The 16,879-nt window shown below is 32.8% G+C and overlaps 1 protein-coding gene across 1 annotated transcript in view; it reads left to right on the forward strand.

The window, feature by feature from the left end:
- The first annotated feature begins 7,421 nt into the window (after window positions 1–7,421).
- LOC118740706 (probable trehalose-phosphate phosphatase C) overlaps window positions 7,422–16,879 on the forward strand; it is a 69,680-nt gene continuing 60,222 nt past the window's right edge. The window contains exon 1 of the mRNA XM_036472348.1: window positions 7,422–7,919. Coding sequence (XP_036328241.1) covers window position 7,919 — 1 coding nt within the window. The 5' untranslated portion in view covers window positions 7,422–7,918. The remainder of the gene's footprint in view (window positions 7,920–16,879) is intronic.

The following is a 16,879-nucleotide window of genomic DNA, read 5'->3' on the forward strand; positions in this document are numbered from 1 at the left end:
TTAATCTTTTATTTTATTTTTTACTTTCTATTTATATAACTGTACAGCGTGTATGTATGAATGTACATATGTGTGCGTAATTTACACTAAAATAAATGCGTCATTTGAGCAATTTAAGAAGTAGTTGTACTGCAATTGTTCACAATTAACGCTAAAGCGTCACAATTGCTGTTTTTGGGTTCAGAACAAATTGAAATAATAAATTATTTATCATTGCGTAACACTTATGTATCTCTTATTTATTTATTCAACATCATCATAGATCTGATACAAGTGTCCAGCCAAAATTCTGGCAACGCGTGGTAAATATGCAGTTGCCTTGGCGTATACGTAACCTTCAAAAGCAGGGTAGTTAACCATAAGCGTCAAAGAGATTTGACTACTGAAGGTGTACTAGAAATGAGTACTTGAGAATGATTTACGCAGTAGTGAAAATAATCGGCATGTTTAGATGTCATGTAGCTTAATTGTTGCAGTGAAATTGGCACTTCTTCTATTGCGATGTCTGCTGAAGGAACGCCTTCCTTAGCGAGCGTCTCTGCCACCACATTACAAATGCCGCCAATGCATACAGAAAACCCCAGTACAGATGTACGCCCGTATCAGCTTTTAATTCTTGCTTGTGGTTACCCTGACCTCTACCACACTTCTTCTTGAGGAAGTGGTCTGCGATAATAATGGCTTTATAGCAGTTAGACTGTTAATTTCCTACTACTTACCTAACTCTACCACCATCTGTTTACACATGTACCGAGCCCGAGGACTATTTCGGGTCTTTGGAACTAGTACTCTAGTTAGGACTATTTAGAGATTTTCAGAAATAATTTTTATTCACAATTTGCTTCGCTGAGTTGAGGTGTGGTTGGTTTAGGTGAGGTGAGTTGAGGTAAGTATAAGCACAGAATAAACAGTATACATAATACGAATTCACGAATTACGCTGTTTCCGCGGCACACATTCGTAATTCGTCTGGCAGCTCTACTCTACTCATCTCGAAGATGGAGCAAAAATTCAAATTATTATAAAAGATTTTACATTATATAGAGAATGTTTTATTAATTAATTTTCCAGCAGCTAGAAAAAGTGCCAGCAAATGGAACCAGGCTGTGAAAACTTCGATATATTTCCGATAAACATTAGAGAAATCACCGATTCGTTCGTCATTCGCATGATAATTCGCTCTCAAAATTTTGTATGGCGAATTACGTAATTCGAAGGGTAATTGGATGGCGAATGACGAATGGGAGAGCGAATTACGAATGGGAGAGCGAATTACGAATGAGTGAGCGAATTACGAGTCGTGGAAACGTCGTATAAGACGCACCACGTACAAATTTATTTATCTTCGGCGGACGTAATATAACAACCCGGACAAGAGCAGAGAAGTTAACATCACGTTCACTTTGAATAACATGGCGACCCGGAACATAGCAGAGGAGTTAACATCACGTCCACTATGAATAACATGAAGTTAACATCTCGCCATAAACACACACACATTGTTGTCAGCGTTGCCGCGAGCTAGAAAAAAAGTATCAGTTGCCTATCAGAAAAACTATCAAAAGCAAACAAAGCTGTTGTTATTTGTTACACTTTTATTAAAAAAAAAAAATTATAAATAAAGTTTTATAATTGAATCCATAGTTTCAAAAGGAAAATGTATATTGCTTTCTTAAAAAAAACAGAGAATCTGTATGCTTAGTTGAATAACGAAAAACAAACTTATAGGGCCACCACACAAAAGCATTGCGCTACCCGAGACTTGTACAAGAGTGTATTGTGGAAATAACTACAGAATAAAATTGCGCAAACCTTATTTTCGATAAACGTTGCTCAAGTAAATATGTGCACGAAATATGAATGTGTGTTGTATATTTTGATAGCTTCAGCTTTATAACGCCAAAGAAAAAATTTAATTTTTTTCTACACTTTTCTCCATATTTTACAGCACGATCAGAATACCAAACTAGTAATATTATTCATAGTTTTCAAAAATTTATTTCTGCCAGCCGAAAGTATCAAAATAGGGCATATGTGAATAAAAAAGTACCAAATTATAATTTAGAAAAAAAGGTATTAAAAATGGTACAATTGTATCAAAACGGCAACGCTTATCGTGATGGAAAACGAAGTTGCTTAACATCTTGTAGTCATAGCGACGATAGAATTAATAGCGTCAACCGAGTGAAAATACTGTTAAAGTAACAGAGGAAGCGCCGCTTTTGATACACTTGCTTGCCTCACCACTCGTGCTATAAATTCAAATTGCTTCGATAGTTGACATGCGTCTTCTGTATACTGTTTATTCTGTGGTGTAAGGTAAGGCGTTAATTGCTTTAAGTTCTGAACACATTGAAAACGACGAGCTACGGCCCACATCTTCCAATTCGTTATCTTCATTATCTAAACGCTTTGTCGATGGCGACATGATTTCTCTGAACGCGGCAGCTACATCATGAATTTGTATGAGTTTGACATAAAAAAAGAGGAAGAACCTTAATTGTCGCTGGATAGAAAACGATTTAATCTGGCCACAACCACAGTCGTCGCGTAGCCCTGTCGTCGCCTAAATAATTATCTCCATAAGAATACGTGGAAAAATAATTTGATAGCTATGGTCCGTAGCTCGTCGTTTTCATTGTGTTCGGGCTATTAGTCTTGACGTAGAATACGTCTTACGTTTTTCATAAATCGTAATCCGTTTAGTTTGCAAGTATTTAGCCATCTACCTGAGTACTTAAATCAGAGTATTTAGCGTCTGCTAATAATTAAATTGTTTTCACTTTGGTATCTAACAATAACCTAATCTAACCTAAAAACCCAGTTTTTTGTTTTACTTGAGTATTTACGTATTTGTATGTTTAGTATGCAAACTGGTACTTTCAATACAAAAGTACTGAAGTATGCTTATCCCTACTATACAGGCTCTCTACTCCGTTGGGAAAGGTTCTATTATTTTTTGGTGTCCAATTCATGAAATAGAATCGGCCTAACGTAAGGCGGGGCATCAGCTACAGCTAAGCATCTTTCTGCATTTATAAAGCACATGCAAGGATTTCTTCAGCTGGATGCTCGCTTTCCCAGCTTAGGGTGAAATCCGGAGTCGTATAGTTCTTCACAAGTACTAGGTCTGTCTTTCCTGTTTATATTTTATATCTTAAAAGTATATTCAACAAGTAAAGAAGTATAAATTCGGGCGAAACCGAATTTTATATACCCGGCGCAGTTATCAAATATCGTCGTTTCAACTTTCTCTCAACTACCTTTGCATGATAAGCAGGGATGCGTTTATTCCGATTTCAAACGTTTTCGATAATATGCTGACTTAATGAAATCATTGAATAAGATTTGGTAGAAATCGATAAAGCGGTTACCGAGATCGACCTTTGTAGTCGTAAAGTGGGCTAAGTGATTATTGCAACCGTCGATTTTGAGTGAATTAGTTTCAATAACTACATACTGATTTATCGCAGTTTTCGTGTTTCTGTAAATTACAGTTATGTATATGGGAGGTGGGCGTGGTTATTGTCCGATTTCAAAGATTTTCAACAGGTTTTTTAGCTGGGCCCTAAGCAAGGCGAGTTTGGTAGGGATTGGTGGAGCGGCTACAGAGATACAGCATTTTATCATAAGTAAGCGGGGTCACGCCCATTTTTCAAAAATTTTACAATAATGTTAGTTTTTACCATAACTCCACTTCACATACTAATTTTCAACAATTTCGATTGAATATTTACAGAAATATCGTAGTTTTTGCATTTTTCGAAAATACCGTTATATGGGAAGTGGGCGTGGTTACAGTCCGATTTCACCCATTTTCAATACCAACCTACCTTGGGTGAAGGGCAACCTAGATAACAAATTTCGTTGAGATATCTCAATTTTTGATTGAGTTATCGTGTACATGGACGGACGGACGGACAGACAGTCACCGCTTAATCGAATTCTCTTTTCATTCTGATCATTTATGTATACATTCGTTTTGGCTGTTACAAACAACCGTTATGTTAACAAAATTATAATACCCTTGTGCACATGTGCGCTTGAGTATAAAAATTAAACATATGTTCATACTATTCACGAAGATTTCATGACAAAGCCATGAAACAGTTGTAACCAATTACATGATTTACGATTTAATAATGTTTGATTCCTTATCAAACTCATCCATTAGTTATTGTGCCCCTAAAAATTGATTTTCATTCCACTGGCTTCTGCACAACTGGCGTAGAGGAGCCAGCAGCGCTGGATTGGGTTGTTACTGGCATAATGTAAACCGGGCATAATGTATCACTTGATTTAATATATGTAAATATGTGTGTATTTATGATGAAATATTTGAACGTCAATTTTGCCATAAATAATTTCAGAAGTTTCCAGTTGGTACAAAATTAAAAACAAATACTTACATACATAAATAATGTTTTGTTTTAGTGGCCCTCAAAGAAAGAAAACAAAAAATCATCAGTGCAGCCAGTAACGCGCAATGCAGACTACATATTCACGACTTCCTGCTTACTACGTTATCTTATTCAAGATTGGTGTAAATCAGTGAGTTTTACATACATACATACATATGTATGTATTATATTGTAGTAAACTGAATAAAAATATAGCCGAAAAACTAGATTGCCTGGTACATCGATAACCAATTGTATCTGAAGTAATATACATATGTATATACATACATAAATACGTAAAAATAGAATGTAGAAGCGCCATTCAAGAAAAGTTTCTGAAATTATAAAAAACGCATCAGGGTGATCGATCCCTTTTTTGCTCGGAGTCCATACATACATAAGTATATTTTTTAAGATTTTTAAAAATTAAATAAAAGATCAGCGCTTGGTATGAAATTATGTCTATTTGGACTACTTTTATTTATACAGTGCCGAACAGAAGTATTGGCACATTGAATTTTTCGCAATATCTGCAAAGTTCTTTATTCTAATTTATTTTCGATAATTTTTTATAAAAATATTGTTCATTCTACACCAGAAAACATAATAATAAAATCTCTAAACTTTGTGCAAAACTCAGGAAAATTCATTAAATTTGCACACTGATTTGCAACTTTTTATTCAGATTTTTTAGAAAAATTCTAAGTATGCAGTTTTATAGCTCGCTCAAATTTAGTATAACAAAGTGCAAGTTTAAAGTTGCTAGAAAATCGCGTTGATTTTTGGCAATTTTTTTAGTGGAAGGTGTTGCTCATTTTCTCTATACAAAAAATAATTGTCGAATTACTTTGTATGGAAGAACTTGCGTGAAAAAAAATTACCAAAAATCAATGCGATTTTCTAGCGACTTCAAACTTGCACTTTGTTATACTAAATTTGAGCGAGCCATAAAACTGCATACTTAGAATTTTTCTAAAAAATCTGAATAAAAAGTTGCAAATCAGTGTGCAAATTTAATGAATTTTCCTGAGTTTTGCACAAAGTTTAGAGATTTTATTGTTATGTTTTCTGGTGTAGAATGAACAATATTTTTATAAAAAATTATCGAAAATAAATTTGAATAAAGAACTTTGCAGATATTGCGAAAAATTCAATGTGCCAATACTTCTGTTCGGCACTGTACATAATTTCATCGAAGTAAAAAAACTTAAAAAACGTATTGCGACAAAAATGCATTGATACTTTAGCCTACTCAGCACCTCAGCATTCACTGAAATAAAATGAAGATTCAAATTTTTGAAAAAAGTATGTTGATAAATAAAAATATTATATTCAACAATTTTTATTGAGCTTGAGGCCGTTTTTAATGAAAAACTATTGTGGAAAAGCAACAACAATTTGAACAAATTGTAGAAGCGATAGCTATTTCGGAAATCGCCACATTTCCTCATCAGACTTCTTCAGCGGGATTCGAACCGACGACCCCAGCTGACTCAGCCAGTTGCCTACGCACTGTGCTAAGTTCGCCTTATAAACTGTTGTTGCTTTTTCCACTTTTTAAGAATGTTTAATTTTTTGGTGTGCCCGTCCTTAAGTTATTTGTAGTTGTTATTTATGGCCTTATAACAATTATATTCAAACATTTTTATTGAGCTTGAAGCCGTCTTTAATGAAAAATATATGTATGTATATAATTGTTATAAGGCCATAAATAACAAAAACAAATAAAAAATATTGTCAATATTTTAGCCAAGCCACGGTAGTACAAAACAAAAACTTTCACCTATTTTGTTTTTGCTTAAGGCATACAAAAGTCAAATTTCAGCTATTCTTCTCTCAAGTATGAAGAAAAAAAGAAAATTCGAACACTTTCTCGTAATCACTCACGCACTTAAGCAACATATGAAATTTTGACATTTGTGTACCGAGACGAATCCAGTCAGCTATTCTAGCAACACCACCTTCTATGAATCGCCTTGATTTTAGCATAACTACTCAGTACCTCAGAACCCTATTTAAAATAATAGGGGGATTCTCTTAAGCTCGAAGAGTAGAAAACTCGAAAATCTTGTAAGTTAATTAAATAATAGCTTTGTTTCTTTATTTACCTTTTGGCACAAGCAAATTACATGCAAATGTAAATTCACCCCGATGCGATACAGCAACAACGAGGGCCAGGGGTGTTTTTGTACGAAAAGCAACTTTTCAGCGGCAGCGCTCAGAGCGTTCCGATAGCAATGCTAATTTGTAACAAATTTATCATCAAACTTTAGAATTTCTTTGATATTTATTAATTAAAGTAAATCCATATATTTGTGTTTATTCGTAAAATTGATGCACTAAACGAAACTTTATTCTAATATAAATTCTAAAGTTTATTCCATAAGAGCTGCAGAGCAACCGTGCGTGTAAGAAATTGTGTGCTACCTAAAATTTAACCTCTGGAAACTTTATCCCCATAAAGGACTTCACCACAGTTTTTTTTACTGCATATACTAAGACAATAATAAATATTAGCAAAATAAGAGAATAGCCAAAGCATGTTAAAATTCCGTATCCATATTAATTTTTCCATTACTGCATATTCTGTATTTTCTTACATGAAAATTATTATACACTGTTGAATATTAAACTTAGTAACATTTCTTAACTTTTTAAAACAAAAACAAAAAAAAATATTATTTTAATAATTTATGATATTCTACCCCATTTTTTTTTTAAAGTGGTGGTTAGATTTGCATGGCCATAAGTGTATATGTCAGTAAGCCCACATTTGTCCCAGTTACTCTCAAACTATTTCCCCCAGCACAAAATGCTTATTTGACTAGCTTTTAGCTTTTTAATATACATACTACCTTTTAAACGACCGCTAGATGAGCTTCTTCGCATTGCTCATATGCTTGCGCCAATCCTCCAACTGCTCCTCCACCAGAGGTAAGCAAAAAAAAGCTCACAAACAGCTGATTTGTAGAAATTGCTCATCGAGTGTCTGCTTAAGTGCGAGAGGTTTATTGTATTTGCTTGTGCTTCAAGATTTTTACGCAATTCGCTACTAACTAATTAATTATTGATAATAGGCCATACTTTACATGGAAAATATTACAAGTGCATTTGTATACAAATTGAATAAATGACCTTGTTGTTGTTTGAAAGAAAAGTCAAGAAATTGCGGAATTTTTTCGTATAGTGAAAAATATTTTGTTTAAAATTGCATTCGTGAATACATATGTACATACATATGTACATATGCATGTATGCTTGTAACCAGGCTGACATTGCGTGTTGTTGCTGTTAAATAGTATTGAAAACCGAAGCGCATTGGAACAATAACACAAATTGTAGATTGTAGATTGCAGTGCATACATACATACAGAGTGAAGTACACATAGCGTAAACAACCGACAGACGGCAATTAAATATTAGTGCTAAGTACAAACATATGTACATATTTTATTAATTGCACTTAACAGAGGAACCACAACAGAGATCAACAGCACAAACAAACGAACAGCCTAATCAGTAAGTAAAATCTGGAATCTTAGCAGCGGTCTACAGTGCCTTCACTTTGTTGCATCCTAATTTTAGCTACTTTTGGAATCCAAAATTTATTTAATTTATGTAACACTTTAAAGTAATCACTTGTCTGGATTCGTTTACTTATCACTATCTCTCGATAGCTTTTGTTGTGAAAATCGAATTGAAGTGCCTGTTTTTGTGTTTTTTTTTGTGTTCAAAATGAGATATAGTGGTGGAGTGTGGTGAGGGCGTTTGATTTGACTTCGATTGCTGATGACAGTTGACAGTGGGGAAAGCTAGGCAGCAGTCACTGGTTTTATAGTGCCCAGCCAGCTGTTGATCAGCAAATGAGTTGGCTGCGAAGCATTTATTTGCTGCGTGCAACTGTTGAAGCCAAGGCAAGGCAATTAATTGCCCAGTTAAAAACATTCGCACAAAGTTACATACATATGTATGTATGTACATACACCGAAATGTTGTTGACCACTGTGCCACTTTGCTTTGTCTCCATTGTTTTTAAATTTAATTTAAACACAATTGTTTGTTCTTCGTTTACAAATAATGAGAATATTAATATGCAACTCACTTTGTTTGATTTTCCGCGCTCTTTTTTAGCACACTTTTTTTTTGTTTAATAAATAATAAATAACTCTTCTTTTTTTTGGTTTTTATTTTCTATAACACCCAAAGTTAATCGATTATCGTTTATATTTATTTATTTTTTGCTTGCAAAATATTTTCCGCACTTTTAGAATTGTTGCACAAAATGCGCGCGGTGTTCAGCGTTGATTGCCTGTATCGCGTTGTCTTATTTAGTTCATTTACTAAGTTCGCTTTTGTTATTCGCTTAATTTGCTAATTTTCATCTCCATATTTCCTCTTAATATAATAAAATGTGTGTTTCTAATTGATTTGTGCTTTTCTCTTGTGTGCGTATTCCTCAAATTTTCTTTTATTTTGGCACAAATGATTCAATACTCACCAAAGCACACACAATTGTGCGAATGTGTATTTATGTATGTATGTATTTGCTACTTTCATAAATTGGAAAAATAATATTTACAATGAAAACTACAACTGGCTTCGTCAACAATGCTCGGGCGCGTGTTGGTTTGCTACATGTAGCGGGAACATTAGGCCGTGTCACGCTGTATGAAGCAAACGTAAAGGACAATTTGTTCTCTTCAATTTTGTACAATTACATTTGTACTTCAAAAAGCAAAAACCTGATTCCGGTTTATCGCCGAACTCTTTTAAATGTTATTGCAAATTTTATAATTGATATATCATCGTTAATTTTGAAAACAAAACCAGCATATCAAATAGCCAAGAAATTATTTGATACGAAAAAAGGTTTGAAGCTATTACAGTGTGTTCGTTTCCATAAGCTTTGCTACGATAGGAGGTTCACTAGGTTAGGTCGAGGAAAAAAGTTTTGCAGTTAAGTTACAGCTCCAAAAAATGCATACATAAGATTAATATGTTCCAACGAAGCGCTTGAATGCATTTATGTTTACACTGAAAAAAAAAAAAAAATTTACCATATCGCGTTTGTTTCAAAATACAACCGATATGATTTGGCGCCAAGCGATCTGTTTTTTTACTTTAAACACATTTTTGTTTGGAGATTTTTTTGTTAGAATACACGTCGGAAACAAAGGGTCTAGCTTTTATATTAACCCTTTCAGTACTAAAAATCAACCGTTGAAGTTAAAAATCAAAAAATTTGTATCCCGGCTAATTTTGGCTCGTTGATTTCAAAAATACAATCAAAAATTTTATAAACTCTAAGTTTTACCGTTAGTTAGCGCCCGTTATATTGTTAACGTATTGGCAGTGGTTAACTGAGTTTGTAAAATGGGAACTAAACTAAATAATATTTTTTTTTCTTTCGCGAAATATATTTAAAAACTATGAATAGTACTGAACATTTTTTTCGAATCTCAATTCGCCCGAAAAATAGTAAATTTTTTCAATATATTACAATGTTCATTATTAACTTTTGTGACACTATTCACTTTTGTAAAACAAAACACAGTCAACTGCATCCAGAAAGTAAAAATTGTAACACTTTTTATTATCATTTTAATGTTTCGACAGACGGTGATTGAAACCAGAACCTCCGGGAACCTAACAAGTATTAAATAATAAGTAACAAGCACCTCTGCATGCTCAGCTGCAGCCAAAATACGTAGCAGGCACTTCTTTTGTGCGAAATTCAATAACTCAAAAAAAGTGCATCCTAATATTCTTAAGAGGGTCTGAAAATAGCTTGACCGATTTAAATGTTTTATGATCTAAAAACCTTAATCTAAAAATAACGGCTGCAATAACGAAAAACTCAAAATGAAAAATAACCATCAAAAACTGACCAAAAAAATAAAAACCACTAAACAACGAAAAATTTGATAGGAAAAATTAAAATGAAATTTTGATGGTTAAATCTTGATTTTTATTATATTTATTATCATAAATGTTACGGTTCCTGGATTTTAATAAAAATTATTTTATATTCGCGTCCAGTAATTAAAAAAAATAATAATAAATGTAATAACCAGAGAACGGATTTTATGGAAGAGGTTTTTTTTTTGCCAAAAGATAAAGCATTTATTTTCGATTGAAAATTACCACGAATTCATCTCGCTTGAATCCAAATATATTACACATTTGACATTTTCTTGATGATGTTGAGAAAAGTCCGAATAATTTTCTGAAATTAAGTTTTAATGGAATGTACCACATGAATAGCCCAAAACGCGATTGAGAAGTCAATAATATTTTAAAATTTGTTAATAACTTAAAATAAATTTTGTGACAAAATAAAAAATAAAAATCATCGAAATAACAAATAAAATCTAAACAATTTCGAAGAATGTCAATAGCTATAACACCCAAAATAATTCGAATTTCGAAAATTTTGAAATTTTGTTTTTTTTTTTATTGTTAATTAATTCCTCAAAAAGAAACTCTACCATAGAAAAAATGGTGGCCCACTTCACAAATTTTTACTCTATACTTAGATTTTGGAGAAAACAAAAATTACAAAAGCCAAAAAAATTCAACCGAAGAAAAAAAATCAATCAATAATTTTTCACATTATAAAACTACATAGTTTATATTTTTTCCTTTTTCTTGCTAACAAAATATTACTAAAATAAATGTATCTTTTTCAGTGACCTAGAATAATAATAATTTTATAGCGGAGTTTTAAAAAAACTCATAAAAATTTTCGTGAGAATTATAAAAGCCTTTTGTTAATAATTATGTGCGAGAAAAATGTTTAAAGTCATCGATAACAAATATTTTTAGATTTACGTATATTACGAAAGTCTTTGTATAATAATTACATAGGTCCACAAAAAAAAAATCGATGAAAGGTTCCTTTGACCAAACCTAGTCTGTCATATGTTTTTGGGGTCGCTGAACAGGAATCTGAAGTCCGTTTTGCTCCATCACGTCTACATTTCTCCGTCACGTTAAATCCGAGATCTTTTTTGAGGTTAGGAAAAAATCCAGACGTGATGGAGCAAAACGGACTTCAGATTCGTGTTCAGCGACCCCAAAAACATATAAAAGGTTTGGTCAAAGGAACCTTTCATCGATTTTTTTTGTGGACCTGTGTTATCAGTGAAGTAAATATTTTTAAGTCGTCAAAGACTTAATTATAAAAGTATTTTCATTATAAATATGAGTGAGAAAAAATTTTTTAAGGATTAAAGGATGAGGATTGTCCAGGACTATTTCGAGATCAGTTCGCTCTTTTATTTTTCCTTTCTTATGGGGCGTTCCGTGTTATAACTTTAAAAATTGTTTTATAATTGTAACATTCAGCTTGTCAATAGCTCTAGACTTTCTGAAAGGAAAAAAATAAGAAAAGAAGAAGAAATATTTATATCCAGATTTATATATCCATGTGCGAACGATACATAAATTCTTTTATTTATTGAATTTTCGTATGTGCGAAATCTGCAAATTTACATACATACATATGTATATAGCTTGTTATTAAAAACTGAAATATAATTTTTTGAATACACATTTTTTTTTGCGTAATTTTGAATACTTTTTGTTTTTGCTTTTTATTAACTCTAGAAATATTGAACTCAGAACAGTGTTTGTTTTGTTTGTTTTTGCGCTATTATGTATGCCAACATCACAGACATCCACATTTGCCCATTCATTTGCCAGAGAACCGAGTAGGGGAACGCAACTAATAACAATAAAACGCTTATTTCCTTTTCACCAAAATATTATTTATTTAGTATGAGCATACAAATTTACATATGTATGTATGCATACATATGTGCTCTATGTGATGTGAATGTAAATAAAGAAATAAAGCCTTAACAAAGCAAATAAAAATAAGCAAAGCAGACAAGAAATCAAAAATATGTACAAACATATGAATGTTAGATTTAAATGCGAAAAAAACCACAAATTTTGGCATCGGCCTTTAAAATTGTTTTAGAACAATCATAATCATCTGAACCGCTCAATTCTGTGTTTTGCGTAATAAATTTCACTATGTAATACACCAATTTAATATACTGTTTTCCAGGTTCTCGTGGGATTTTTGTTTTTTAATTTTTCTTTGTAAAAATAACAGGTAAAGTTAGGAAAAGATGCTTGCGAAAGAACCTTGATATACATACCTTAAGTGGCCTTCGAGTTCTCTAATAAATCCCAAAAGAATCTTTATAGCCGAATTCTTAATCTGATCATACCGATTTGGTACAAATTAATTTCTAACCTCTTATTTTCTTATACTTAAAAGGCTAGCAACCTTCCAATCGAAAGACGAAAAGCACGACTTATCTTAGGTTCATTCATTAGCACAAAATTTACCCATTAGGAGGCGGTTTATGACAAAGACTCATTCTATTGACTAATTTATGGTTTCGCAAATGCAGTATGGACCTTTATCTTTAACTATTTCAGTGGCTTTAAGTTTTTCCGGAACCTTGCTATTCTCAAACTTGATTAAAGATTAATGCTGTACTGCTTGAAAGAAGTTTCAATATTTTGGAATACATCAAGCGGGAGAACGTCTATGAAAGCTTAAAACAAGTAAAGTTGGAATTTCAATGCTCTCACCCCCTAGGATTTTTCTATATCGAAAAAATATACCCCTATTTGTTTAGTTTGAAATCAAAAAATATTTAGAGGTCGTCTAAAGCGCTCAAAGTTATCCATGTATTTTATATGGGAAAAAACAACTTTTCGTAGAAATGTATCGAATTCTTGAAAATGAATATTTTTCGTTCGGAAACTCCTGGTTCTCTTCAGGAGACTTCCAATAAAAACACCCAATTGTTTATTTAACAAATTTGCGTTTTCTGGGGGTTTTGGCGGACCTATAAAATATAGTTACTATAAAAAAATTTTTATTAAATAATTGGGTATATTATTACTGGGAATCTCCTGAAATGAAACAGAGTTTTCCAATCGAATTACATATATTTATTTTCAAGTATTCTATACCATTTCTACGAAAAGTGTTTTTCCCCATATAGAAAACATGGCAAACTTTGAGCGCTTTGAGCGACCTCTAAATATTTTTTTTTTAATTTCAAAATAGGGGTTTATTTTTTTCGATATAGGACAATCCCCATTTTGGGTCACCCTAATGTACATATATACTTACTCTGAAATCACAAAGGCAAATAAACTTCGTGAGGTGTATTGACGCACAGCTTTAGAATTTTACGACCAAGACGCATTTTCATAAGTAGAATATCATTTCGGACAATAATTCAGCATGCGGTCAAGTCATGAAAGAAATTGTGTATAGGAGAAAGTGTGATGCACATACATACAAAGGAGTAGACACATAAATATGCATACATATATGTACGTTCGGCCGACGACAACACAATAGATACGATACAAGCAAACAAAAGAGTTCGCCGTAGGTTAAAGTATTTTTGCAAGATAATTTCGAAAAAAAAAAAATTATTTTGTCTGGCGAACCCTACGCCTTTTTAGATATTTCGTTGACACCTACATATATTCGGAAATAAAAATTTTGTATAAAACAGTTAACAAAAGTTTAATGATTTTTAGCGTGCTTTTATTTACTGACATTAGGGTGGTACGTTAAGTTGATAAATATTTATACTTTAGTTCAATTGACGTGCAAAAATATTTTCGTTTTTAAGGTGTACGGCGAGCTTTTTCTCTAGTGCGGCCAAATGTGCTATAGATGTGTCTAATGGCGTTTTCTTTTCTCGAAAAAATGTCGCCTTCTTATGTGGCAACATTATCAGAATGCAACATTTTAAAGAAAGAGCAAGCAATATGCATGTGAAGATGCTGAGAAAGGAACACGAAAACTTGACAGCCCTGGCGTAGGGCAAAAACATGAAAACAAAGTAAGAGACACAATTGCGATCAAAGTAATAGCAGCAAAATTCAAAATGATGCTGTTGGGACTTATGTATATTTATTGTTAATAATTTTCATTTAAAGTATGAGCCGATCTACATATATTAGTTACCGGGTAAAAAAAAAATTCAAAGGTTGCACAATACATACTTATAGAGATATGCATCCCTGCGGGGAAAATCTTTAGTTCTGAACGGGAGGGTTCAGTAGCGGATTTACCGTAAAGCCAACATAGGCAGGTGTCTAGGGCGGCAAAATTTAGGGGCGGCAAAATTTGAGTTGAAAATTTTCTTTTCGTTTTAAAGTTAGCTGCACTGAAAGTAGAATTTGTGTTTGTACATTTTAAGGAATAAATTTGGGATTCAGAAAATAGGACACCACTGTTAGGTATTTCTGATATTATTTAAATGATAATATTTAAAAATACTAAGGGTACTCATTTAAAAGCGCAAAACTCTCGCAAAGTGGGCAAACTGTGCAATTTAAAACCCTCGCAAATGAAATGTCAAAATTTGTGTTGAAAGCTATTTGCACAAAAAGGGCAAGTTTGCGCGGAAATTTTGTCGCGCAAATTTGCGCAGTGTGATGTGCAACCCTCAATTAACTATTTTGTTTACTTTCATTTTGAATTGTGCTCAACGCTTTTTCGTAAGACTTAAATATTTTCTTAAATTCGAGTTTCAATTGTTCAACTTTTTAAATTAACATTGTCAAATAATTAAATGTCTGAAATTGCACAGAATATAAAATTGTCCTCATGAAACACACTGCGCAAAGTTGCCTGATTGCCCAAATATAAAACTTGCGCGAATCGATGAGTACCCTTACTATTTTAGTATTTTTGAGATTATAACTTATCAAGTGAAAAAAGTTTGTTGATGATGGCTTTCTTTAAAAGTTGAAAACCTTTACTGAAGGCATTTATTTACCACGTTTTCATCTTAAATTGCAATAAAAGTATAGTAAATAACATAAATTTTATGAATATTACTATTTACTGCTAATCGTTCCAAAACTGGTACTTTTTCTTCAAAATATTTTTCTTATCGGAAAAAGGGCGGTAAATTCTGAATTGCCTTGGGGTGAAAAATATTCAAATCCGCCACTGGGTGCGCCTTCAAACCACTGGCGAATTTGACATGACGATGTCCTAGGAAGTGGGAATCGTCCCCGCTGCATTACCTTTTCCATAGTTCGGAACCAGTCCTAAAATCGACAGATGGGATCCAGTCTGCCCTGCATCCCTTTTTCTACAGTTGCGAACCAGTTCTAATGACGAAAAAAGTAACATGATTTCTTCAAACAGAGTCTTTTTGGTTTTTCCATGGTAGCCATTTTAAATAATTTTCAAAGAAATGTAATTTCAATTGGAAATCAAATTTGTTTGAATTAATATTAATCAAACTGAGCATTTGAAAACATATTTACATATGTACCTTTTGATTGTGCAGAGATGCTTGCTGTTATTGGTTACATTCCAGAAGGTCCCAAAATGTTAAAATATTAATACGAATTTGTGTTTTGTATAACCAAACTATGAAAAAAAAACATCTGTGAAGCGCAGAAGGAAAGCGTATATGAAGGAAAAATCCGCCAAACAAATATCTATTCAAAGTAAACTATCCCCCGCTGCATCCCTTTTTCGATAGTTCCGAACCAGTTCTAAATTCGTCACTTAAGATATCAAAATACACATAATTTTTTAGAAAAAGTGGACTTAGCAGCAACTTTTCACCCTTAGTTAGCGATATTTAGTTTTAACAAGTAAGATAAAATAGTTTTTTACAAGTACCACATTTCGCTGCTTTTGAGCTGGTGGGGATCTAGTTACTATCGGACTGGTTCGTTTGATTCCCTGCAGGGTATGTATATATACATACATACATACGTATATACGATATGTATGCAAGCAAAATTGTGTCAGACAAGAAGCTAATCAATTAAGTAAAAAATGCTGCATGCCTAGATACATATGTATTTAAGTCTAGAAAAATAGCAACAATATCTAAAGATGATTGTTTAAGCATATTTTAACGAAACATAAAATAAAAACAAACACATACATACATACATAAATGTCCAGTTGCTCTGTGTAGGTGTTAACTCAGGGCCTCTCGGTCTATACAACTGTATTTGCTACATAACAATAACTTTGCGCAGAAACGGAACTGCGCCTACAATTATTTTAAGAAAACGTAATTTTTTTTGTATTAATACACAAGAGATAAATACGCTTCTATATAGAGTGGTGCTCCAGTATAACGAATTCCGTTGTAACGAAGGTTCGGTATAACTTACACTTTTGTCCTATGCATTGTTGACTCTATATAACGAATGTTGGAAATTTTAATAAGTCGATATTACGAATGCTTTGCTGTTTGTTTTACGCCTGCTTCGAGAAGTGCATCAAATGATCTGAAGAAAATAAAGTGAAGCATCAAAAAGCACTCGATCTCAAAATTTCCTGTCCTCAAAAACAAACGAGCATATCAGACTTCTTTTCCACGAAATAAAACCACCTCAAATCTAGAAAATTTTGGTGTGAAGCTCTAGCTTCAGTTTTCTGACTATGTTTTTTT

Source organism: Rhagoletis pomonella, unplaced genomic scaffold, assembly GCF_013731165.1.
Source record: "Rhagoletis pomonella isolate Grant_MI unplaced genomic scaffold, Rhpom_1.0 Rhpom_scaffold_00006, whole genome shotgun sequence".
Lineage (NCBI taxonomy): Eukaryota > Metazoa > Arthropoda > Insecta > Diptera > Tephritidae > Rhagoletis > Rhagoletis pomonella.